At 42.3% G+C, this 25974-nt stretch overlaps 1 protein-coding gene and 1 pseudogene across 1 annotated transcript in view; both read left to right on the top strand.

Moving 5' to 3' along the window:
• The window catches only part of EP300 (E1A binding protein p300), an 82467-nt gene extending 56802 nt beyond the window's left edge, over positions 1-25665 (top strand). Inside the window, 17 exon segments of the mRNA XM_030320751.1 lie at positions 665-844; positions 1062-1206; positions 3042-3160; positions 4569-4808; positions 5665-5753; positions 7748-7828; positions 10349-10405; positions 11213-11290; positions 13026-13093; positions 15279-15429; positions 15549-15695; positions 16293-16406; positions 17345-17510; positions 18269-18433; positions 19498-19659; positions 21783-22064; positions 22324-25665. Of these exon segments, the coding sequence (XP_030176611.1) occupies positions 665-844; positions 1062-1206; positions 3042-3160; positions 4569-4808; positions 5665-5753; positions 7748-7828; positions 10349-10405; positions 11213-11290; positions 13026-13093; positions 15279-15429; positions 15549-15695; positions 16293-16406; positions 17345-17510; positions 18269-18433; positions 19498-19659; positions 21783-22064; positions 22324-24537 (4458 nt within the window). The 3' untranslated portion in view covers positions 24538-25665.
• Positions 14826-14920, top strand: LOC115519578 (annotated as a pseudogene).
• Positions 25666-25974: the final 309 nt, after the last annotated feature.

Genomic DNA, 25974 nt, shown 5'->3' on the forward strand with positions numbered 1-25974 from the left:
GATACTTAATTTTTTAGTTTCTGTCCTGTTAGTAAGCCAAGAAGTCCCATGAGTCACAGCCACTTCATAAAACACCATAAGTAAGCAACTGGTTCATCCCAGCCTCTGATAGGTGAGGAACGGCAGAGTGCACAAAGGGAGCTTTTGATTCAGGTAGCTCCTGAAAATACTAACTACTCGGTATGAGGTTTCTTATTGGAAGACTTAGGATAAAGAAATTACCAGTTATCCCGTTAACACGTGGTGAGTGTGGGAGTTCATTTTATTCTACTTCTGTACATTTGCAGCTTTTCCTGCTGATAAGTTCAAAGCAAAACAAAATAGCCAGTCATCCTTCTTTTCTTTCTACTTCTCTGTAAACGTGAGCTCTTCGGAGGCAGTCAGCTCTACGACCCCATCCCTCCCACACTGCCACAGAATGACAGCCAGTGCGGGCTCTCTTAGGTACAGCAGCCAGTCGGCCTTTGCAAGTCCTCAGTCTCTTGTTCTTAAGCACAGTTTACTTCAAGGGAGCGAAATAGGCCGAGTACACGAAAGCACCATAAATGAATAGAATGATACTAGCCTCAAAATAGGTGGTTAATCATACCATCCTGATGCGGAGCTTGAATTCTGGTTGTATACATGGCACACTTTTGTGTTTTTCCCCCTCTTTTCTGTCCAGCTTTCCCAGCCAGCTGTAAGCATTGAAGGGCAGGTATCAAACCCTCCATCTACTAGCAGCACAGAAGTGAATTCTCAGACCATTCCTGAGAAGCAGCCTTCACAGGAAGTGAAAATGGAGGCTAAGATGGAAGTGGATCAACCAGAACCAGCAGATACTCAGCCGGAGGACATCCCAGAGGTGAGGGTAGGGCAATGGCTGCTGTTACTTGGGTAGGACCTCTGTCTAGGAACCCCACTAAACCTGTTACAGGAAGGTATTCTGGTAATTAGGTCTCATTTCATGATTTCCACATGAGAAAGGCATTTGTCCACAGGAGAGAGTAAATAGGACGGTAATCTTACTGCTTCCTGGTGACAAGTCTTTGGAATAATAAAAATTTCACCTTGTCTTTCAGACTAAAGCAGAAGACTGTAAAATGGAACCTACAGAAACAGAGGAGAGAGGCACGGAGTTAAAAACTGAAACAAAAGAAGAGGAAGACCAGCCGAGTACTTCGGCTACCCAGTCATCTCCAGCCCCGGGACAGTCAAAGAAGAAGAGTAGGTCTCTTAGGCTTTCTGTTCCTGGAGGCAGGGAAAAAAACACAAACTTTGAATAGATGGGGTCGGGTTCTTGGTCTCAGAAATTGACTTTGATGTGATTTCATTAAGCTTGGAGCCCTTTTGGCCTGGTCTCTGTGTTGTTACTGGTGTTGGAGAAGACTTTGTCTTTCCTGTGGTAGGTATATTTGCTTCCTGCAGTCACTGGGTCAGTCACACCCTTCATTTCTCCAGGGTTGGGTGCTTAACAACCTCTCAAAATTGTCTTTTCTTCAGAGGAAGAAATTGTTACGTACCCTTGACTAAAATGCAAGAAACAGTAGCAGCGATTATAAATAGTACTACGTATTGTCAGCCTACTGTATGCACCAGGTACCATGCCACACACCTGTACTCTCCCATCTACTAACTTTACAACAACTCTGGGCAGTTACTGAAAACCTGAGGCTGGGCAAGTTTAAGTAGCTTGCCCCAGCTCACTCAGCTGGTTAAGTGAACCCAGGCAGACCAATTTCAGTCTGCTCCCAGCCAGCTCCTAAATATTAATGAGTCAGACCGAGCAAGCAGCTCAGCTTAGTACAGAGTGTTAAACTCTGTTTAATTCCCACAGAAATTGATTTACCAACTTTGGGACTAGGACTTCTTAGGGCTCTAGTGACACCCTCTATGGCACAGGTAGGGCTTCTTTCAAGGGAGGAATCTGCCGGCTCCTAAAGATGCTGTATATAAAGGTGTTCCATTAATACAATGCAGCTTAAAATGTTAGGGTTAAAAATTTACTTGGATTTAAATAAGGTTTATATGATCAAGGTGTATTTTAAGGTAGGCTGCAAGAAACCCAATCTCACACTGTTAGGAATCTGTCTTTAAAACAGCTAATTTCACAAATTTGTTCAACTTTGTTCTTTTGAGCACAACCAGATATGAGAAACAAAGAATCCTCTCCCATCTGTTTAATTTTTTTCATGGCTGCCCCACTATGAAGTGAAAAATACCTAAAGTACTAACAAATAAGCTATCTTGAAGATAAAATTATTTTGTAAACAGAAGAAATAACAAAGCCTCTGCTCAGAGTGTTTTAAAGCTCAAACCTGGACCCTTAACGAGTAGCTTCTTAAATAATAGCTTAAATTAATTCCATTTGGGACACACCAGCAAATCTTTCCTGACTTTAGAAACATACCCAAGTACACTGGAATGAAATTTGATCAGTTGAGTCTGTTGTTTGGGCAATAATAATTTAGTTCTCTCTTTGTTTAGACTTGAACCTACCATTTGTTATTAAGATAATAAATATATGTATTCCTCCTAAGCTCTAAAACATCAAGCAGTTTAATGAGGGACTCTTCCCACCAGGGGTTCTGATTCCTTTAGTGGTGAGACAGTATCAGGTCTTCTGACTTGTTATATACTCTTCTCATGAGTGAGGACCTCTTTCTGTTCTTCTTTGACAGCACACCCCCCTCTCCCCCGCCATCACTAGTATATTTTGGAATTTTTTTTGACCAGTGTCTTCATAAATTTCTGGAATGCTTAGGATGCTGTTTCTACTTGGTCAAGACTATTTTAACTGAATTTCTGATCGAAAAAGTAGCTGAGCTGTTCAGGGTATTTAAAGCTGACTAGACATGGTGTCTACCTGACACCATTTAAAGGCGCTACCTGATGTGGACCAAAAATTAGAAATAGGAAGTGTGCTGTAAGTGGTATTTCCATGGAGACGGTACAGGCAGTTTTGTGTTTTGTGGCTCTTGAGATTTGTTTTAATAGCTTCAGCTTGAGCGTTTTCTTTTTCTTTTACTTAATTGATAACTAATTTCAATTGTGCTCTTAAGTTTTTAAACCAGAAGAGTTACGACAGGCACTGATGCCAACATTGGAGGCACTTTACCGACAGGATCCAGAATCCCTTCCCTTTCGTCAACCTGTGGACCCTCAACTTCTAGGAATCCCTGTAAGTATGTGGTGGTATTTTTTTTTCTTTCTTTCTTTTTTTTTTTTTTTTTTTTTTTTTTTTTTTTTTTTTTTAGTGTTCATGCAGGTGAGTTGAGGAGCAGAGGGAAAGTGGGGGAGAGAGTCTTAAGCAGGCTCCGTGCCCAGCATGGACCCCAGTGCTGTGCCACGCTCGATCCCCTGACTGAGATCGTGACCTGAACCGAAATCAAGACTCGACGCTTAACCAACTGAGCTACCCGGTGCCCCTGTGGTGGTAGTTTTTTGATTTTTTTTTTTTTTAATTTGTAACAGCTTTATTCAGCTATAATTCACATATTATTCAAGACACTCAAACTGTACAATTCATTGATTTTTGTGTATTGACAGAATTGTGCAGCCATCACCACGGTCAATTTGGGATCATTTTCATCACCCCAAAAAAGAATCCCTGTGTCCATGAGCCCTCATGCCCATTTCCTCCCCCATCCAACCACTAGTCTGCTTCTGTCTCTATGGATTTGTTTATTCTGGATGTTTCATTAAATGGAATTATATAGTATGTGTTTCTTTGTGACTGACTTCTTTCAGGGTTCATTCATAACGTAGCACGAACCAGTACTTGATTCCTTTTTATGGCTCAGCAATACTCCATTGGACGGCTATGCCACATTTTTGTTACCCATTCATTAGTTGATGGACATTTTAGTTGTTTACACTTTTGGGCTATTGAGGATCGTGCTGCTGTGAATGAACATTCATGTATAAAATTTTTGTGTGGTATATGTTTTTGTTTCTTTGGGGTATATACCTAGGATCGTGATTACTGGGTCGTAGGCTTATTTATTTTTATCACCTGAGTAGCAGTAGCTCTGGTAGAAAAGATGGACCCAAATTAACTTCCTCTGTTTTTAAAATTGCCTTTGCACACCAGACCGCTGGCACACTTCATTTGAGGCTTGTCAGTGGTATTGGATAAGGCAGTGGAGTGCTTACAGGGGCAAAATTCATTAGGAACTTCTTTTTCCCTATATTTTGAGGCCTTAGATCACTGAAGTTCACTGGGTTTAGTTTTCTCAAGAGTAGGCCCCTTTTAATACTAAAATGTTAAGGCTGTTTTACTTCTTGGTGTTTCAATGGATCACACATACACTGTGGTAAAGTATCTGGAGTTGTTTTAGTAGATCATCAGCCTGCTGTCTGAAAAGTTTATGTAGTGACTCTTGTTATTTCTGCCCTCTGAGTTGCTTCATATCTCTGTAGCCTAATAATTTAAAGAAGTGATAGGTATCAACTTAATTCCTTGGACATATAGTCAGGACAGCGACTTAACTTTTCCGGAAAATTAATGATTATAGGAAGAAACACCAGCTACCTTAAATATACTGAGACTTTGGGGTAATGTTGCTTGGTGTCACTTACCCTTCTAGGATTACTTTGATATTGTGAAAAGCCCCATGGATCTTTCCACCATCAAGAGGAAGTTAGACACTGGACAGTATCAGGAGCCCTGGCAGTATGTGGATGACATTTGGCTTATGTTCAACAATGCCTGGTTGTATAATCGGAAAACATCACGGGTGTACAAATACTGCTCCAAGCTGTCTGAGGTCTTTGAACAAGAAATTGACCCAGTAATGCAAAGCCTTGGATATTGTTGTGGCAGAAAGGTAAGAAATTTTTGCATGGTAAGAATTATTGAAAACTTGACTAATAGAATCCTGAATCATCAGATTGTAAACTCATAATAGGGCTTTGGATCTTACTTATCTATGGGTGCACAGTGCCTGGCACGTAATGTTGTTTTCTTGCACACCAGTTCACATGTAGCTCCTCTTGTCCCATTGAGTTTTTTTGCTAAGTGGCTGAAGGATATGACTGCTAAGCCTACCTCAGAGTGGTGACATAATACTGTACCGTAGTCTCTCCTTACCTGTGGTTTCACTTCCCGCCATCTCAGTCAACCATGGTCCAGAAGCAGAGATTCATCTTCTGACGTATTGTCAAAAGGTCAATATCGTTTATGCTACATCACAGTGCCTCCATCGTTCATGTCCCTTCATCTCATCACCTAGGCATTATATCTTTTGTCATCACAAGGAGGGTGGGTACAGTGCAGTAAGTAAGATATTGAGAGAGCCCACAATCACGTAACTTTTATTACAGTATGCTATTGTAATTGTTCTATTTTATTACTAGTTATTAATCTCTTACTGTGCCTAATTTGTAAGTTAACTCTGTCATAGTTATGTACGTATAGGGAAAACCACAGTATGTATAGGGTTTGGTGCGGTCCACAATCTTAGGCATCTACTAATGGTCTCTGCCTGTGGATCAGTGGGACTGCTATAGTATAGTCAACTAGAATGGTTGTAGTTCTGTGTGTTGCCTTGGAAACTGAAATAGCTCGTTAAGTGCATAAATGAGACTAAGAATTCACTGACTTTTGTTTCTGATTTGCCAGTGTAAATATTCTAGCTTGTCTTGCAGGTGTGTGTACTATTTAACAAATGGTTTCTGTTGCAGTTGGAGTTCTCTCCACAGACACTCTGTTGCTATGGCAAACAGTTATGCACAATCCCTCGTGATGCCACTTACTACAGTTACCAGAACAGGTAAGCTCAACTATGTGTGGACCATGGTCCGTGTATCCGTGTGTCCAGGGACTGCATGCGGATGGACCAGCACACATACATTCATGGTCATGTGTACCTTGCTTGAAAACAGCTGTACAGCACAAGTTCTGGTCCTAGCATTCTGCCTTTTTTGCAGAATTAGTGTAGTTTTCTAGCAGGAAGTAGCCTTCCGTCAGTTATCTGGCCCCTTATTTTTTATAAGGCAGGAACCCAAAGCCTTGGGAGGTTAAGCAGCTCAAAGAGTTGGTGGCATAGATGGGATTACATCGTGGCCCCCGCTTCTCTTTCCCATTTCTGTTCACAGCTTACCACAGCCTGAGGCAAACTGAGAAAATTTGTGAACGAATTAGTGTTTTCTTGTCCATGAAACTGCTGCTATCGCCTTTCCCAAAAACTATCCACAAACTTTTAATCAAAAGTTTGTTAGCCAGCTGTATCATTTGGGATATGTTTCATTTTTGTGTGCAGCCTCTCCATAAATTGTTCTTCTCAGAGCATTTGAAAACAGGATTTCAGAGTTTCTGCTTTGCCGGGTTAACCATATAAAAAGGAGTACCTCCAAAAATAGGTCTGCACCAGACTTACTTAAAAAAAGACTTGCATATGACAGTGGATGGTAGAGTTGTAATAAATTAGGTGCCCCTGCTTTATCTTCTCCTGCCCAAACAATGGCTGTAATCCCAGAGATGGCATTCAGTAATCTATTTTAACTAAGATCTGTCTCCTAGATTCATTAATTAGCCTACAATATAACATGCACAGAATGTTTTGGGGCTCTGAAACGGTAATAACAAGGCGGGGCAGTTAATATCTTTTAATAAAACCAAGCTCATGGTGGTGGTTTTTGCTGAACTTGTGTGCTACAGATGCATTTCCAGCTTTGAAAAAGTCGCTTGAACTTTTTGTTTTGATGACAAAAAGGTGCGCTCTCCTAATGGTTTGTTGTAATCATTAGAATCCACAGCTTTTCACTCTTAATACCTGGGGAAAACCCTCAAGTTGTTAAAAGCACTTGCATTTTAAAAAAACAAGTTAACAACCGGCATGAAGTTCTTCTCATGCTGCAGTCTTGACATTTATACCAGTTTGGATTTTTTAACATGAATCTACAGTGTTTGTAATCTTTGTATCCAGAACATGTCATCATGTGCCTGCACACACCACTGCCTTTCTTTCTTGCCTTTTAAACTATGTCAGTTGATGGCTACGATCCATAATTTAAGCACTTGTGCAGATTTTTCATTGAAAAATAGAGAATTTTTTAAATTTATATGCCTTCCTTGGGAAGCAAAAAGAAATTTTGTGGGTTTTTTTCAACCCAGGGTTGTTTTTAGGTAATTGCTTCCTGGTCTTGTATTCGTAGTGAATTTTTTGTTATTTATTTTGCTGTTATTGGAAATGGGGAGAAGTGTGTGATTGCTGTGTTTCAGTAATAGATTAGCAATTCTTCTCTCTCCAGTATGTTTATCCTTCCCCTTTTTGATTATTTGCATCAAATAGCATTAATTACTAAAATGAAAGAATGTAGGTCTGTGTAAGTGATACTTTTTTGTTTTATTTGCTGTAATCATTTGCTGCTTGTGATCCCATTTGAGATATTTAATGCTAATCTGTGCTTTGCCTTGGCTTTCTGCTTTGTGTTGTCTTGTCTTGCTTTTATGTTTTTTGTTGTCCTGCAATCCCTCATTTCTTCGTTTGTTTTGTGTTTTTTTTTTCTCCCTCATGCTTGTCGTTGTCTGCACTTGGCTTTGATTGAAAAAAAAAAAAAAACAAAAACAAAAAAACAAAAACAAAAAAACCCAAACTGTGGGGCCCATAAATCTGCATCATTGAATGTCCTTGTCGCCGTTGATGACCTGCTCTCTGCTCCCGTCCCCCTCCTTGGCCTGCTGTGATTGGTGGCTTCGTTGCTTGGCTTGGGCTGTGTTGTGTGAACGGAACAGTTCACCCCAGTATGGCCTTCTTGCCGACAGGTATCATTTCTGTGAGAAGTGTTTCAATGAAATCCAAGGGGAGAGCGTTTCTTTGGGGGATGACCCTTCCCAGCCTCAAACGTAAGTAACTGCATTATTTTGGGAAGTGCTGTCTTGGTGTGTTAAGTGCTGATGCTAAAGCTTTTTTAAGTGGTCTTGAGTTACACGGCCTGTGTAGTAGCCATTAGCCAGTTTGCTATTTAAATACAAATTAATGAAAAGGAAATAAAACATTATACTCAATGCTGCAAGTGCTAAACAGACATTTGTGGTTAGTGGCTGCCATGTTGGTCAGCACAGATAGAGAACATTTCCGTCACAGCAGAAAGTTCTGTCAACCCTAATCTAGGAAATATATCAACACTGGATGGTCATTTCGATTTCTCTTTATAAGGAAACAATGAGCTTTTTGCCTAAAAACTGGAAGACTGTAGTGCAAGAGAACTTTATTATTAACGGTTTTAAGTTTGCGGGAATTGAACAAATAACTACCTTACAGCCTTCATCAACCTAGAAGAGAGAGACCGGTTGGGTGTTTGCAGTCTCACAAGCTCTTGCTAAATTCCAGGACAAATTTCAGACATAGGCTAAATTAGTTAATAGTTCTTCTGATTGCTAAGATGTAGTTAGTGTGCTTTTAATATTCTTGGGTTCCTTCTTTCCTGGTTTAACCTATAGTAAGCAGAAGCGGTTCAGAACATTCCAAAAAGTGAGGAATTGTTATATTACTAGTTAATATAGGGCTTCTGAGGAAAAACTGGTTCGCTTTTCCAAATTAAGTCTTAACGTTGCACTTTTCCTTCAGTTACTATTGAAATATGATGTGGTAGAGTCTAGCCTTAAGGAAATTTTCTGACCCTTGGGTGAATTGAATTAGGCTGACAGCTCTTAACTAGGTTTCCCTGATGTGGAAAGGAAGGCAGCCTTACCGGTACAGTTGAGTGACTTCCCACATGTCCTAAACCTTAGGACAGTGCATCTCTTACACTGAAGACTATAGAAACCCCCATCCGATTCTGCAGGTCTGTAGCGGGCCTGAGAGGCTGCATTGTTGACAAGCTTCTGGGTCTTTCTGCGCTGCTGGTCTTTAGAACACACTTTGAGTTGCAGTGCCTTCGGTCATTTAGAGAATAATGTCTAGAACCATAACCAGTAGGAAACGGTTTGAAGGTGGAGATGTCCTCATTTTTGTGAAGGGGAGTCGCAGTAGTCACAGTTGGGCCTCCTGAAGTTTATTCTAGGTGGAGAAGGAATAAGACTGTTAGCATCTGTATTTGTGAGGCTAGGAGTTGTGTGGTATGCTAGGTTTCAGGATAGGAGGCCATGTGAAAGTCTTAAATACTATAAAATGAAGAATTTTTACCCTTTACAATTACCCTTTCTGGGTAACTGTAAATAACCTGAAATAGGTATTCTTAATATTGAGGCTTTTTTTATTTATATAAAAAGTTGTTTGACTAGAGTATTAATTTTAGTGGTTTAGCTTCTTCCATATACACCATCTTTCATAGCTCAGTCTAGGAATATTCAACTATTAAATGATACAAATACTAGGGGCACCTGGCTGGCTCAGTCAGTGGAGTTATGTGACTCTTGATCTCAGTGTTGTGAATTCAAGCCCACATTGGCTGTAGAGATTACTTAAAAATAAAATCTTTTTTTTTTTTTTCAACGTTTTTTTTATTTTATTTTTGGGACAGAGAGAGACAGAGCATGAACGGGGGAGGGGCAGAGAGAGAGGGAGACACAGAATCGGAAACAGGCTCCAGGCTCCGAGCCATCAGCCCAGAGCCTGACGCGGGGCTCAAACTCACGGGCCGCGAGATCGTGACCTGGCTGAAGTCGGACGCTTAACCGACTGCGCCACCCAGGCGCCCCAAAAATAAAATCTTTAAAAAAGAAAAAAAAAAGGTATAAACACCTGATGTTAAGAGTAGTAGACAAGATTTAAAAAGGAAAAGAAGAGGGGTGCCTGGGTGGCTCAGTCAGTTAAGCATCCAACTCTTGATTTTGGCTCAGGTCATGATATCCCAGTTCATGAGTTCAAGCCCCGTGTCAGGCTCTGCGCTGATGGTGCGGAGCCTGCTTAGGATTTTCACTCTCTCTCTGTCCCCTTCTCCCTCTCCCTCTCCCTCTTCCTCTCCCTCCCTCCCTCCATCTCTCTCTCTCTCTCTCTCTCTCCCTCTCCCCCTCTCTTTCTGCCCCTCCCCTCCTCGCTTGTTCTCAAAATAAATGAGTACATATATGCATACACATAAATATGAAATTACATATATATAAATAAGTTATAATATTTAATATATATTAAAATTCTCCAGAAAGAAAAGAACAGACTCATGTTTCCAGTTGTTGAGTTCCTGGGTTCTCCATTTCCTATAAGGGGAAATAGATTTACTATAAATTCCTTTCTAAAAACAAAGGCATTCCTTTATGTTATTGTACGTTTTGTGGGAGCCAAGAACGTACCTGTTTAATGATATTCTCAGTATTTTCTTAGAAGTATAATTCGTTTACAAGATTTGTTCCTTTGGTTAGAATAGTGGTCAGACTGCTCCTCTCTCCATATCACTTTTGCTCATTGTGTCCCTCTTTTCTCCTTAGTACAATAAATAAAGAACAATTTTCCAAGAGAAAAAATGACACACTGGATCCTGAACTGTAAGTAATTTCCCTTGAATAATCAGTACACTTTGGTGTTCCGTCTTCCTTCGTTCTCTTGGTTTGCAGAGGCAGTGAGATGGTTCTATATCCTGAGGATACCTGTACATAACATACGTGCAGCATAGATGGTAGAAAGGTGGAAGTTTGCTTTATAGTCCATATTCGTTTAGATTTCACTAAATCCAGCTGATAGTTTGGTGCTTTATGGGCCCATGTGAAGCCACAGCACACCTCTGCTCGGTGTCCTGTGTTCTGTCCCTGTTTCCTGGTGCATTTTCAAACGTCTTCATGCTCCCCTGCTTTGTAGCCAGGCCATTCAGAGCACTGAACTGTGCCAGTACTCTGGGCACGCCTAAAATGGGTAGGATGGTGTCAGACTTCTTTGGAAGTTTAAAAAAGCAGCAGTGAGCTTTCACTTATTACTGTCTACCCACAGTCCATTTAAAATGGTCACATTCAGGGGCACCGGGCTGGCTCAGTCGGTAGAGCGTGCAACTCTTGATCCCAGGGTTGTGAGTTTGAGCCCCATGTTAGGTGTAGAGATTACTTAAAAATAAAATCTAAGCAATTAAAAAAATTTTCCCATTCGGTAGCTTAACTTAATTGCTTTTGAATTTGTTCTGCCTGTTAATATTAAAGAGCTTTTAAAAACTAAAAACCTTTTTAAAAAAATAGCTATTCATTTCTTTGAATGTGATGTTTGGCTATCTTTTGAATTGTTCAGAAATCAAGGGAAATGTTGGGAAATTTTGATTTGGTTAAAGTTTTGGATTTCATCTTGACTTTTTGGCTTTTCATTTTCAGGTTTGTTGAATGTACAGAGTGTGGAAGAAAGATGCATCAGATCTGTGTCCTTCATCATGAAATCATTTGGCCATCTGGGTGAGATGGCAGTATTTTTTCTAGAGTTACTTTTCATTGTGCATTTTAGCAAGTTTTTGGTTTTGCAGTGGGAATGGGAAGAGATAATTAAAATTCACTTTTAAAACATTTAGTAAGCTAGAATCCAAAAATATAGGTCTTTTAATTTGCATGCATTGCTTTAATCCAAATACAGATATTTTACTCTGTTGGTTTTTAAAGTTCTCTTGTAAAGAATTTATATCAAAAATAAATGTTTTTGAAAAATCAGTAGAGATAAGAAATCTCTAGCACCTGAAAACTAGCAAAGGGGTGTGTTAGAAGCAATTAAAGTTGCCAGGTTTTGAACGCTACTTATACTGGCAACAGTAGAAAAATTAGAAGATCTGGAGGGTGTCGATGGGGCAGCTCTGTTGTTACCTCTGAGAAAATGTCATGCTGTAAATGATACGCTAAATGGTGATGCTGGTTAGGATTTGATGTTTTGGGGGTTGGACAGTAAGTTTCATGGCTATCGTCCAGTGAAGACAGAGTTTCATAAAAATGACTAGGTACAGACTTTAATAAACAAGCTATTCTTTAGCCCCATGTTCTGTTTCTGAATATTCTCCATGTATTTACTCAAGCTTCATATTATCAAAGACTTTGTCAGCAATGAGTGGATTTTTGTCCATTCTGACGCTTGTCTGCTACTCTGGGTCTCCTTTTACTCTCCAGGAATGGGAGTTGATCCCAGCTCTGTTCCAAGGGTGGGAGTGTCTATGCATGAAGTGACTCATTCAGATGGGATCTAGGGGTGCCTGGCTGGCTCAGTCAGAAGAGCATGTGACTCTTGATGTCAGGGTCACAAGTTCGAGCCCTATATTGGGGATAGAGATTACTTAAATGAATAATAAAAACTTAAAGATGGGATGTCTGCACTGCTCTATGCTTTGTTGATGCTGGTTTGGAGGTCACAGAAAAGAGGCAGCTAATCTACACATTTCTCAAAAGTAACACACAGGGAAAATCACAGTCATTTGATGTGTATATGGCTTGTCTTTAGATACGCCTTTTTCCTGTTCTCCTTAATTACAGAGTAGGTAGGAATAGTTGAGAGACTGGCAGTGCTTCTTGCGATTTAAGGTCAGTCACCTGGTTAATGAACGCTTGTATGTTCTCAAGTTTTTGTAAGAAATTCTACTTACGCACACATCCTTAAATAATTCGGACAAAGAGTGTACCTTCTAAATCTGTTGGTACTGGGGCTCCTGGGTGGCTCAGTCTGTTAAATGTCTGACTCTTGATCTCAGGGTTATGAGTTCAAGCCCTGCATAGATATGTAGATAGAGATATATAGATACATATAAATAAATCTACTGGTACTCCTCTCAAAGTGTACTTATTTACATTCCTGCCAGTAGGCATTTGGATTTTTGCCAATGTGACTGGCCAAACAAATTCTTGTTTTCATCTGTAATCCATCATCTTGTCACATGTCCAACCAGTTTATATGCTTATATGTTTATATGCTTAACATTTCCTCATGGTTTTTTGCATGTTTTTCAGTTATGGTTTTTTATACTTTTTTTTTTCTTTTAGTGATTTCTTCATAATGCTCTTTGTATATTAATTAGATTAACTCGTTAAATATTTAGAAATATTTTTCTCAGGTTGTCTTTTGGATTTAACTTGGTACATATATATGGTAAATTTTGTGGCATATGTTACTTTGTTTCTCTAAGCTGTGTAAGCAAAGTTCTGGTTTACGTTTTAGATTTGTCTGCGATGGCTGTTTAAAGAAATCTGCACGAACCAGGAAAGAGAATAAATTTTCTGCTAAAAGTAAGTTTCATTCTTACAAGTAAATCTTGGCAATACTTCACTGAAGCATAGTTAAAAATAACCATCCAAGGGGCACCTGGCTGGTTCAGTTGGAAGAGCATGTGACTCTTGATCTCTGGTCATGAGTTCAAGCCCCTTGTTGGGTATAGAGATAACTTAAAGATAGGTAGGTAGGTAGGTAGGTAGATAGAACTTTAGATAGATAGATAGATAGATAGATAGATAGATAGATAGATAGATAGAACATAGATACATAGGAAGGAAGGAAAGAAAGAATAAACCATCCAAAATGAATTTTCTTCCTTCAACCTTATTTAAAATATTTAATTAAGCAAAGTCAGAACCAAAACCCAAAATTTTTTCTATAATCTACCTAAAGGTAAATAGTAAATGTACTTTGTGGTGTAAAATTCATTAGACCTGGGGCTCCTGGATGGCTCAGTCAGTTAAGCTTCTGACTTCGGATCAGGTCATGATCTCATGGTTTGTGAATTTAAGCCCTGCATCAGACTCTGTGCTGATAGTGCACATGATAATAATAAACATTACTTAAAAAAAATTTTTTTAACGTTTTATTTATTTTTGAGACAGGGAGAGACAGAGCATGAACAGGGGAGGGTCAGAGAGAGGGAGACACAGAATCTGAAACAGGCTCCAGGCTCTGAGCTGTCAGCACAGAGCCCGATGTGGGGCTCGAACTCACAGACCAAGAGATCATACCTGAGCTGAAGTCGGCTGCTTAACCGACTGAGCCACCCAGGCCCCCCAATAAACGTTATTTAAATGTTTAAATAAACATTAGAGAAATTTATTAGACTTAAGGGAAAAAATTGTACATGTGGAGGATATGTGGTTTTCTTGTTTGTTTGTTTGTTAATGTTTCTTGGAGGGAGGGAGACCTCTGGGGGTAGGGGGGCAGACAGAAAGGGAGAGAGAGAATCTGACACAGGGCTCAATCCCACAAAACGTGAGATTGTGACCTGAGCCAAAATCAAGATTCGGATGTTCGACTGACTGAGCTACCCAGGTGCGCTGGATACATGTTTTTCTTTTTCCTACATTTCTTCATTTTGGGGCATTTCTTAACAGGGGCCACATGTGGAAATATTTGTCCAGAGTTGCCATCCCATGAGTCATTACCTCAGTTTTATCCATACCATTAGTTGGGGCTTCTTTTATAATCTTGATTGGGGATTTGGGGGAGTGGTAGTCAAAGATTGTATCATACAGCTGGTATTATCTTGCGATAGTATTTGATTTAGTTTTGTAGATGCCTTTGCAAATTTTTGCTGACCTACAGGTTGCTTTTACTCCTGCAAGGTTTTTCCTAATACCCAGCCATTGTTATTTTTAAATATTACTACAGTCAAGGGAAAGTGCATATGGATGTATTTTGTTTTAACATCTGAGATTGGAAATTTTCCCAACTAAAAGGTTAGGGGAGAACATTTAAAAAGTATTGGCTACCAGGGCGCCTGGGTGGCTCAGTCCGTTGAGCGTCCGGCTTCGGCTCAGGTCATGATCTCGCAGTTTGTGAGTTCCAGCCCCGTGTCGGGCTCTGTGCTGACAGCTCAGAACCTGGAGCCTGTTTCGGATTCTGTGTCTCCCTCTCTCTCTACTCCTCCCCCACTCATGCGTGCGCTCTTGCTCACTCGCTCTCTCAAAAATAAATAAACATTTAAAAAAAAATTTTTTTTTTTTTTAAGTATTGGCTACCATGCCTGCCTCACCTATACTAAAATCTGTACTAAAATTGGAATGATATAAAGATTTGCATTGCTCCTGTGCAAGGTTGGTACACAAATTTGTGGAATAGTCCATATTTTTTTAAAAATTGTTTTCAAGTATTGACCACATTGTTCTTTGTTTTTTGTTTTAATTTTTTTAATGTTTATTTTTGAGAGAGCAGGGGAGACACAGAATCTGAAGCAGGCTCCAGGCTCTTAGCTGTCAGCACTGAACCTGACACAGGGCTCGAAGTCCTGAACCATGAGATCATGACCTGAGCCAAAGTCGGACACTTAACCGACCAGGCCACCCAGGAACCCCCACATTGCTAGCTTTTAATAAAAGTTTATCCTATTTATACCAAAACAGAAATGATATTTGATATTGAAGTCTAAGACTTGATAGAAATAAATTTGCACTGTGGTTACAACTGAACTTTTCACTTCTACATTCCTAGGGTTGCCATCTACCAGGCTTGGCACCTTTCTGGAGAATCGTGTGAATGACTTTCTTAGGCGACAAAATCACCCTGAGTCAGGAGAGGTCACTGTTCGGGTAGTTCATGCTTCTGACAAAACTGTGGAAGTCAAACCAGGCATGAAAGCAAGGTATCTAGTAATTTTCCCTTTTCTTCTCCTATGGTTCTGCAAATGCTTATATAGTCACTGCTGATGATTCTGATCTGAATGAGGTGTTGTGGTTTTTCCCTCTAATCTGAATTGTGTAGGTTTGTAGATAGTGGAGAGATGGCAGAATCCTTTCCATACCGAACCAAAGCCCTCTTTGCCTTTGAAGAGATAGACGGTGTTGACTTATGTTTCTTTGGCATGCACGTTCAAGAGTATGGCTCTGACTGCCCTCCGCCCAACCAGAGGTAGGAATTAAACATCTGCCTTCCAATTTAAATGGGAGTTTGAAGTTTAATAGGCAAAAAGCATCATGGGCAAGAAACTGATGTACTTGGTTTGGAAATGGAAATGTGGATTCTCACTGCTCAGTAACACTCTTCTGTGGCCTTAGTATATCAGGAAGGGGATATGAACAACAGCCTCAAATCAGAAGTGGGAAGCAGTGGGCTTAAATCTAGATTGTGTTAACAAGTACCTTGCCTGAGAGGTATATGAAAGAATGTCACACAAAAAAAGTTAGGATATGGTTTTGAATTTCTTGTTTCCAAAATAGTATAAAGGCCAGAATAAGAACACTGCCAGAATACATTTGGATCCATAAATACTGATTCATATACTCTGCTTCAGGCTCTACTGGGCACTGAGATTAGAATAGAGCCATAAGCTCATGAAACTCCCCTGAAGTGTTCACAGTCTAGTCATTTATCTGTGACTACGTGATGTGCATTACAAATGAGGTAAAAAAAAAAAAAAAAAAAAACGAGAAGAGAGAAAATATAATGTCACAAGTCACATAAGGAGTTGGTTTCTTGACTTGGTTTCTTTCTCCCCACTTCGTATAGGAGAGTTTACATATCATACCTCGACAGTGTTCATTTCTTCCGTCCTAAATGCTTGAGGACCGCAGTGTATCATGAAATTCTAATTGGATATTTAGAATACGTCAAGAAATTAGGGTAAGAATATTGATCAATACTATTTTTACTTTTTTTGTTGTTGTTGTTTTTGTTTTTGATCATTTATTTTTGAGAGTGCGTGAACAGCGAAGGGGCAAAAAGAGAGGGAGACAGAGGATCCAATGCAGGCTTCGCACTTACAGCACAAAGCCTGATGCGGGGTAGAACTCAAAATCCGCAAGATCCTGATCTCAGCCAAAGTCAGACACTTAACCAACTCAGCCACCCAGGCACCCTGATAAATGCTATTTTTTAAAAGCAATTAGCTTAAACTAACTAGGTTTTAAACTAATCACTGTGTTGTTGTGGTAAGACCTAAGTTAAAACGTACAGATATGTGACTTTTTGGCCCCTTTTCTCAGTGCTGCCAGTCTGACAGTAAGGGATATTTTGACCCTAGTTGTACTTGTCCCAGATTGGTTTTACTTAGTTCAGTTAAGCTGTTGGGTACAGTTTGATTGGAAGGTTGATTGTTACTTAAGGCCAGAATCTTAAAACGGCAGTTGATCTCTGAAACCTGGGTTTCCGAACCAAAAACAGACTAAGGTCGGGAGATACATATATCAGACTGGTTCCTTACCTTCAAGTATATGTATGTGTGCTTAAGAATATTCACCACTTCACCTTGCAAGTTATTACTCTTAACATTTTGCATCTCGTTTAGCTCTCTTGTTGGAATGGACCCATATTCCTTTGCATTGTAGTTTTTGGGTCTTCAAATGCAGCTTTTTGGGGGTCTTTTTTTGGGATTTTTAGATCCAGGATTATGCCTGGTTCTGGCCTAAGAATTTTGGTCTGATGCTAAATTGTACACTTTTGTATTATCTTGTAAAAAAAAAAGAAATCATTGGTTTCTGTACTGACTCCATCTTGTAGCATTCTTTCTGGAATGGATGATAAATTTTTCTCTTGAATATTCCGTCTATTTGTGTTGATAGATATACAACAGGGCATATTTGGGCATGTCCCCCGAGCGAGGGAGATGATTATATCTTCCATTGCCATCCTCCTGACCAGAAGATACCGAAGCCCAAGCGACTGCAGGAGTGGTATAAAAAGATGCTTGACAAGGCCGTGTCTGAGCGAATCGTCCATGACTACAAGGTCAGGAGGAGTGAGGGGCGATGACAGAACTGGAAATATACTAATCCTCCTGCTCTGTATTCTGTCATTTGACTATCTTAACAAAAATCTTCTGTTTGTTCTTTTTCAAAGCAAGAAAAACTGTTTTAAAAGAGACTTAGATCAACAAATCTCTTTTAAAGATGTGACGAGAAATGTATTTTAGCCATTCATGATTAGAGAGCTTCTCACGATAAGAACTTGAACAGATAAGTTTCTTATCTGTTGTTAACTCCTGGGGAGAAAAGCACCACCTGGTTGTTTCCCGAGCAGCATAGAGAGCGGGTCTGTAGCCATGCAGTTTCCAGTATTTGTAGTTTAGGTTGTTTTGAACACATTTCCCAGGAGGTGGGGGATGGGTATAAGGCAGGCATTCCTCACATTACAGTGTCTTGTGTTATCAGGAGTAGTAAAGGCCACAGTGTGATTGATGATGCCTCTGCCTCTGCCATTGGTCCTAGCAGGATAATTTCCTACTTTGTATAAAGGCAGGTAATCTCCCTGTCCTCACAGGCAAAGAGGAAAGACAAAACCAGAAATACTGACTGCAGACCATGATTTTTCATTGTTTATGACTGAATGTCTCCTCGGGCCATGGGGCTTAGGTATAAAATCTCTGCCACCTTTCTTTCAGATGACATTTTAATCTTTCATGTTTCTTATGTCCATTAGCTATGACTGTTTTTGTATGGTAAATGCTTTTTTTAAAAAAAACTATTTGTACCTGGGTATTTTCACAGGATATTTTTAAACAAGCTACTGAAGATCGATTAACAAGTGCAAAGGAGTTGCCTTACTTTGAGGGTGATTTCTGGCCCAATGTTCTGGAAGAGAGCATTAAAGAACTGGAACAGGAGGAGGAAGAGAGAAAGAGAGAAGAAAACACCAGCAACGAAAGCACAGATGTAAGGGCTTTGCATTTTCTTTCCAGCTTCTGCCTTGATTCTCATGGGTAATCAGGAGCGGGCTTCAAGTTTTGACTAGGTCTAAAGCTCTCAGGTGTGAAAGAGCTCCTTAAATTGGTCAAGAAATAATTGGCTTAGATAAGTTACTAATGTTCTCTTTCCATGGTTTTAAACCTTTTTAACATCAGATGTTGCCCTCCCCCCCACCCCCTTTTAAAACGGAACCTTGGATTTCTGGTAATGGAAAACAGAAGGAAGGAAACCCTGAAAAACTGATAGAAGAATCACCTATATAGAACAGGGGGTGGCAAAGTACTTCCTGTAAAGATCCTGATCGTGAATATTTGGGGCTTTTTTTTTTTTTTAACACTACTTTATACATGTACATACCGTTCTTAGCCATATGAAAACAGGCCTGGGCCAGAGTTTGCCAGTCGTCCATACACGACCTGGCTTTTGTCAGAGGACCATCTGAGATTTTCCTGGTCAGTTATTTCTCCATAGCGTAGCTAGAATGGTCTTCGTTGAGTCCAAACTACTAAAGTCACCCTTTAAGTAGCCTGTTGAACTCTTCATAGCCTTGTAGTTTGAGTTGTCTTTTCAAGCTGTTGTTTTATTTTTTACAGTAGACTCATAAAATTCTAGAATGTGAGTGGAAGGAAATGAAACCAAAGTGTTTGGCTCCCTGCTTCCAGTGTATTCTTCAGTATCCCACACTGCTACTCCTTGTTCCCTGTCCTCAATTCTGGAATAGGATGGATAGATCTCAGGGGTCTCCACAAACTGTGAGGCTCTTGTCAAAAAGCTAAGACTGCCATTGCCTTATTGAGGGATCTTAGTGTAGGGATTCTTCACTGGGAGAAAATTAGTACAAAAACTTTAGTAAACTTTAGTTCACCGTAAGTAACAGCTTAAAAAATCGGGTACATGTAAGAGTTGGCAGAAGGCATAAAATTAGAATCTCTAGTGTCAAAGAAAAGGAGGATCCTTCTACCATTAGTATTATTCAAATCACTTCTTAACAAAAATGTTAACGTTTTCTTGTCCCCTCTGTTAACCTGCAGGTGACAAAGGGAGACAGCAAAAATGCTAAAAAGAAAAATAATAAGAAAACCAGCAAAAACAAGAGCAGCCTCAGTAGGGGCAACAAGAAGAAGCCAGGCATGCCCAATGTGTCCAACGACCTCTCGCAGAAGCTGTATGCCACGATGGAAAAACACAAAGAGGTAAGGTGTGGCCATTTTGGGAGGAAAAGCAGGGCAGGGGTTCTGAAACACTGCCTACCATGGTTGGCATTAAACATGAGCACAACAGACCATTTGAAATTCAGAAGAAAGAAATCATCCGAGGAGTAAGAAGGAAGAAAAGAGGCTAGCTAGAATAGGAGGTAAGAACAGGAAGTGATACGGATGCTTTGATTTACAGCTGTGTTAGAAATCTTGATGGCTTTGGATCGTGCCTCATACATTAAAAGCATAAGCATAGCCTGTCGGGGGTTTTTTTGTTCGTTCGTTTTTGAGAGAGAGCATGAGTGGGAGAGGGGCAAAGAGAGGGTGGAGACAGAGGATCTGAAGTGGGCTCTGTGATGACAGCAGAGAGCCCGACATAGGACTCAAACTCAGGAACTATGAGATCATGACCTGAGCTAAAGTCGGACACTTAACCAACTGAGCCACCCAGGCACCCCCCTGTCCAATTCTGTTTGTAACCATCAGGACTTCTGAGTTCTAGTGGGTGCCTCATTTGATATTCTCAACCATTAATAGTTACTATTTCAAGCAATATTTTGTGTCACAAGATTCTAGCATAACAGGATAGTTGGGAAGTACCCTTAGAGTACATTGTAATACGTTTGACTTAAGTTGTGGATGTAGTCTATGATTTTATTTACTCTGAAGATGTAAATAGTGGGAATTAGAGTCTGAGGTCGTCAACTTGGGTTTGTTTTCTTAGCTGGAGGGTAACATACAATGGAAGTAATCATGATCGTTACTGGAAGGTTGGCCATAGTAAAGATTTCCAAGGGAGTCACCAGATGGTTTTATGTGCCTCTGTTTTGAGTGATTTATTACAGGCATTCCCCACTTGTTAGATTCAATGCTTTCCGGTGCATCACATTTTCAAAATGCTCTTCCTCGCTTTGAATGCTTTCTTTGAGCCACAATATTACAAGGTCTAGCACACGTCAAGGTTCTTTGATGCTTTTAACTTTTGGCATCTGTTTGAGATGTGTCTCTACTCAGTGTGCTCTCTTGCTGTATGTTCTTTTTCTGGAAATGTGTCTTAAGGCTCTTGTTTTATGCAAACACTGCTGCCCAAGTATATTACAAGTGTTACTGCCAGTTCGCTGGTCTCTGGGAAACTGGTAGAATATAGTGTCCAGTACCACAGTTGCTCACAAGGTCCTGATCTCTTAAAGGTACATTTTTCAGTGTAATGAGGTTTCACATTTAGAGACTAGTTAATGTAAAATAGACCTACAATATCAGCTTCCTGTTGCAGCCTTTACACTAATGGTTAGAGTAGTTCATGGTGATTGGGTCCTTTCAGAATTTAATGAACAAAACTTTTGCTGTTTCTGCAGCAAGAGCTAAGAAGGTTTTGTTTTGTTTTGTTTTTTCTTTCCTTCCCATCCCCACCAACTTTTTAACATTTCAGACTTGCGGAGAGTTGCATAGTGGACCCCCTGCCATAGCCCTCGCTGAGATTCACCAGTTGTTCGTGTTTTGCTACATCTTTTCTTTATCCCATTCAAGCTAAGGAAGAAGACCTCCTTTGCTTAACCACACTGTGGCTTCACACTCAGGAGACTTCCCCCAGTGCCACCATCTAATGTCTGGCCCTTCCGCTCCAGTTAAGGATTGTGTGTCAGGTTGAGCTGCCACATCTCAGTTCCTGGCTTTCTTTTGTTTCATAACATGGCCGTTTGTTGTAAGTCAAGGCCGAAAAGTGTTTCGTAGGATGTCCCTCGATTTGGATTTGTCTGACTTGTTCCCTCTTGATTCAGGTCCAACCATGGATTCGGTCTTAGAGTAGACCACTTTGGGGCAAAATGTGCACTGTCCGTGCACTGTGCTTGCCCCAGACCCTTCTTGTTTTGAAGGGATTATTAACGAGAAGGTAACAAGCTGTCGATTTCAGGCCCATTGTAGTCGTTCTCAGAGAAGAGACGAGAGGCTTGTGAGCAGGAGAAAGCAAGGGCTATATCGTGGGACCTTGTGTGATTGTAAGCTCTTCCAGTGGCCCCGGCCTCACGGGCATTCAGCTCGACTCACCTGTTTGCTGCCATTGGCCCGGTGCCACGCAGCGCTCTTGTTCCAGAGTCAGACTGAGGTTGTCTGCTTCACAGGTCTTCTTTGTGATCCGTCTCATCGCCGGCCCTGCCGCCAACTCCCTGCCTCCCATTGTTGACCCTGACCCCCTCATCCCCTGCGATCTGATGGACGGGCGGGATGCCTTCCTTACCCTCGCAAGGGACAAGCACCTGGAGTTCTCTTCGCTGCGCAGAGCCCAGTGGTCCACCATGTGTATGCTGGTGGAGCTGCACACCCAGAGCCAGGACCGCTTTGTCTACACGTGCAACGAGTGCAAGCACCACGTGGAGACGCGCTGGCACTGCACCGTGTGCGAGGTAGGCCCCAGGGGTGGGGAGCAGAGGGTGCTGGGGTGTTCCGGGTTCCTGAGAGGCAGTGCCTACAGACGTGACACAGGTCCGCGCTCAGTGCCAGGGGTGAAAAGTAGCGCAGAGTGGGACGGGCCTGCTTCTCAGATTTTCATGGTAGAGCTGAAGAGTCTTTCTCAAGGGGGCCTTTGGGACCCCAGCAGAATACATGCAATGTCTCTGAATGACTTAAACCTTGGAGAGTTGACCGTGCCTGTTTCTCCCCCAGGATTACGACTTGTGCATCACCTGCTATAACACTAAAAACCACGACCACAAAATGGAGAAGCTAGGTCTCGGCCTAGATGACGAGAGCAACAGCCAGCAGGCCGCGGCCACCCAGAGCCCAGGAGACTCTCGCCGCCTGAGCATCCAGCGCTGCATCCAGTCCCTGGTGCACGCCTGCCAGTGCCGCAACGCCAACTGCTCGCTGCCGTCCTGCCAGAAGATGAAGCGGGTCGTGCAGCACACCAAGGGCTGCAAGCGGAAAACCAACGGAGGCTGCCCCATCTGCAAGCAGCTCATCGCCCTGTGCTGCTACCATGCCAAGCACTGCCAGGAGAACAAGTGCCCGGTGCCCTTCTGCCTCAACATCAAGCAAAAGCTCCGGCAGCAGCAGCTGCAGCACCGGCTGCAGCAGGCCCAGATGCTCCGCAGGAGGATGGCCAGCATGCAGCGGACCGGCGTGGTGGGGCAGCAGCAAGGCCTGCCCTCCCCGACTCCCGCCACGCCCACCACGCCCACCGGCCAGCAGCCCACCACCCCGCAGACGCCCCAGCCCCAGCCCCCCTCTCAGCCCCAGCCTACCCCTCCCAACAGCATGCCACCCTACTTGCCTAGGACTCAGGCTCCTGGCCCTGTCTCCCAGGGTAAGGCGGCGGGCCAGGTGACCCCTCCGACCCCTCCTCAGACTGCTCAGCCACCCCTTCCGGGGCCCCCACCTGCGGCAGTGGAAATGGCAATGCAGATTCAGAGGGCGGCTGAGACGCAGCGCCAGATGGCCCACGTGCAGATTTTTCAGAGGCCGATCCAGCACCAGATGCCCCAGATGACTCCGATGGCCCCCATGGGTATGAACCCACCCCCCATGGCCAGAGGTCCCAGTGGGCATTTGGAGCCAGGGATGGGGCCCACGGGCATGCAGCAACAGCCGCCGTGGGCCCAAGGAGGCTTGCCTCAACCCCAGCAACTACAGCCCGGGATGCCAAGGCCGGCCATGATGTCAGTGGCCCAGCACGGTCAGCCCTTGAATATGGCTCCCCAACCGGGACTGGGCCAGGTAGGCGTGAGCCCTCTCAAACCAGGCACTGTGTCTCAACAAGCCTTACAAAACCTTTTGCGGACTCTCAGGTCTCCCAGCTCTCCCCTACAGCAGCAACAGGTGCTTAGTATCCTTCACGCCAACCCCCAGCTGTTGGCCGCGTTCATCAAGCAGCGGGCTGCCAAGTATGCCAACTCTAACCAACAGCCCCTCCCCGGGCAGCCTGGCATGCCCCAGGGCCAGCCGGGGCTGCAGCCACCTACCATGCCGGGCCAGCAGGGCGTCCACTCTAACCCGGCCATGCCGAACATGAACCCCATGCAGGCAGGCGTCCAGAGGGCCGGCCTGCCGCAGCAGCAGCCGCCGCCGCAGCAACTCCAGCCACCCATGGGAGGGATGAGCCCCCAGGCTCAGCAGATGAACATGAATCACAACGCCATGCCTTCACAGTTCCGAGACCTCTTGAGACGGCAGCAGATGATGCAGCAGCAGCAGCAGCAGCAGCAGGGAGCCGGGCCCGGAATCGGCCCTGGAATGGCCAACCACAACCAGTTCCAGCAACCCCAGGGAGTTGGCTACCCCCCACCGCAGCAGCAGCAGCAGCAGCAGCAGCGGATGCAGCATCACATGCAACAGATGCAACAAGGGAACATGGGACCAATGGGCCAGCTCCCCCAGGCCTTGGGAGCCGAGGCAGGAGCCAGTCTGCAGGCATATCAGCAGCGACTCCTCCAGCAACAGATGGGGTCCCCCGCTCAGCCCAACCCCATGAGCCCCCAACAGCATATGCTCCCAAACCAGGCTCAGTCCCCACACCTCCAAGGCCAGCAGATCCCTTCTTCTCTCTCCAATCAAGTGCGTTCACCCCAGCCTGTCCCTTCTCCGCGGCCACAGTCCCAGCCCCCCCACTCCAGCCCTTCCCCGAGGATGCAGCCTCAGCCTTCTCCACACCACGTGTCCCCACAGACCAGTTCTCCACATCCTGGACTGGTAGCTGCCCAGGCCAACCCCATGGAACAAGGGCATTTTGCCAGCCCGGACCAGAGTTCAATGCTTTCTCAGCTCGCTAGCAATCCAGGCATGGCAAACCTCCATGGTGCAAGCGCCACGGACCTGGGACTCAGCACCGATAACTCAGACTTGAATTCAAACCTCTCACAGAGTACACTAGACATACACTAGAGACACCTTGTAGTATTTTGGGAGCAAAAAAATTATTTTCTCTTAACAAGACTTTTTGTACTGAAAACAATTTTTTTGAATCTTTCTTAGCCTAAAAGACAGTTTTCCGTGGAACACATAAGAACTGTGCAGTAGCTGTTTGTGGTTTAAAGCAAACATGCGAGATGAACCTGAGGGATGATAGAATACAAAGAATATATTTTTGTTATGGCTGGTTTCCCACCAGCCTTTTTTTCCCCCCTTGTGTGTGTGGTTCAAGTGTGCACTGGGAGGAGGCTGAGGTCCGTGAAGCCAACCATATGCTCCTGCCTTGCACCTCCAATAGGTTTTATTATTTTTTTTAAATTAATGAAAATATGTAATATTAATAGTTATTATTTACTGGTGCAGATGGTTGACATTTTTCCCTATTTTCCTCACTTTATGGAAGAGTTAGAACATTTCTAAAACCAGAGGACAAAAGGGGTTAATGTTACTTTAAAATTACATTCTATATATATATAAATATATATAAATATATATTAAAATACCAATTTTTTTTCTCTGGGTGCAAAGATGTTCATTCTTTTAAAAATGTAAAAAAAAACAAAAACAAAAACAAAAAAAAAAACTCCTTTCCTCCCCTCAAGTCAACTTTTGTGCTCCAGAAAATTTTCTATTCCGTAAGTCTGAGCGTAAAAACTTCAAGTATTAAAATAATTTGTACATGTAGAGAGAAAAATGACTTTTTCAAAATATACAGGGGCAGCTGCCAAATTGATGTATTATATATTGTGGTTCTGTTTCTTGAAAGAATTTTTTTCGTTATTTTTACATCTAACAAAGGAAAAAATTAAAAAGAGGGTAAGAAACGATTCCAGCGGGATGATTTTAACATGCAAAATATCCCTGGGGTTTCTTCTTTGCTTGCTTTCTTCCTCCTTACCCTGCCCCCACCCCCCCACACACACACACACACACACACACACACTTTCTGTAAAACTTGAAAATAGAAAGCAAAAACCCTCAACTGTTGTAAATCATGCAATTAAAGTTGATTACTTATAAATATGAACTTTGGATCACTGTATAGACTGTTAAATTTGATTTCTTATTACCTATTGTTAAATAAACTGTGTGAGACAGATACCTGACCTTGTTTCACTTCTTGCCATCACATCTTTGTCTTAGCACACATTGATCTGATTCAATGTCTGGTACGTGGGGTTCAGAGGAAAAAACAAAAGCACTAGTTTGCAGCCTTCCTACACTATTACATAAAGTGAATTCACAAATAGATTTTGGTAAGTTTATCCAAAGTTCAGGGGAAAAACCAAATACCAGCTAAATGTCAATTTCACCAATTTTAATTGATATTCATTAGCTTTTCACAGCTTGACATAGGACCTTACAGGGATAAGAGTGAGCACCTCAGCTGGATCATACCTAACTCAGAAG

The sequence above is a fragment of the Lynx canadensis genome, chromosome B4 (assembly GCF_007474595.2).
Source record: "Lynx canadensis isolate LIC74 chromosome B4, mLynCan4.pri.v2, whole genome shotgun sequence".
Classification (NCBI taxonomy): Eukaryota; Metazoa; Chordata; class Mammalia; order Carnivora; family Felidae; genus Lynx; species Lynx canadensis.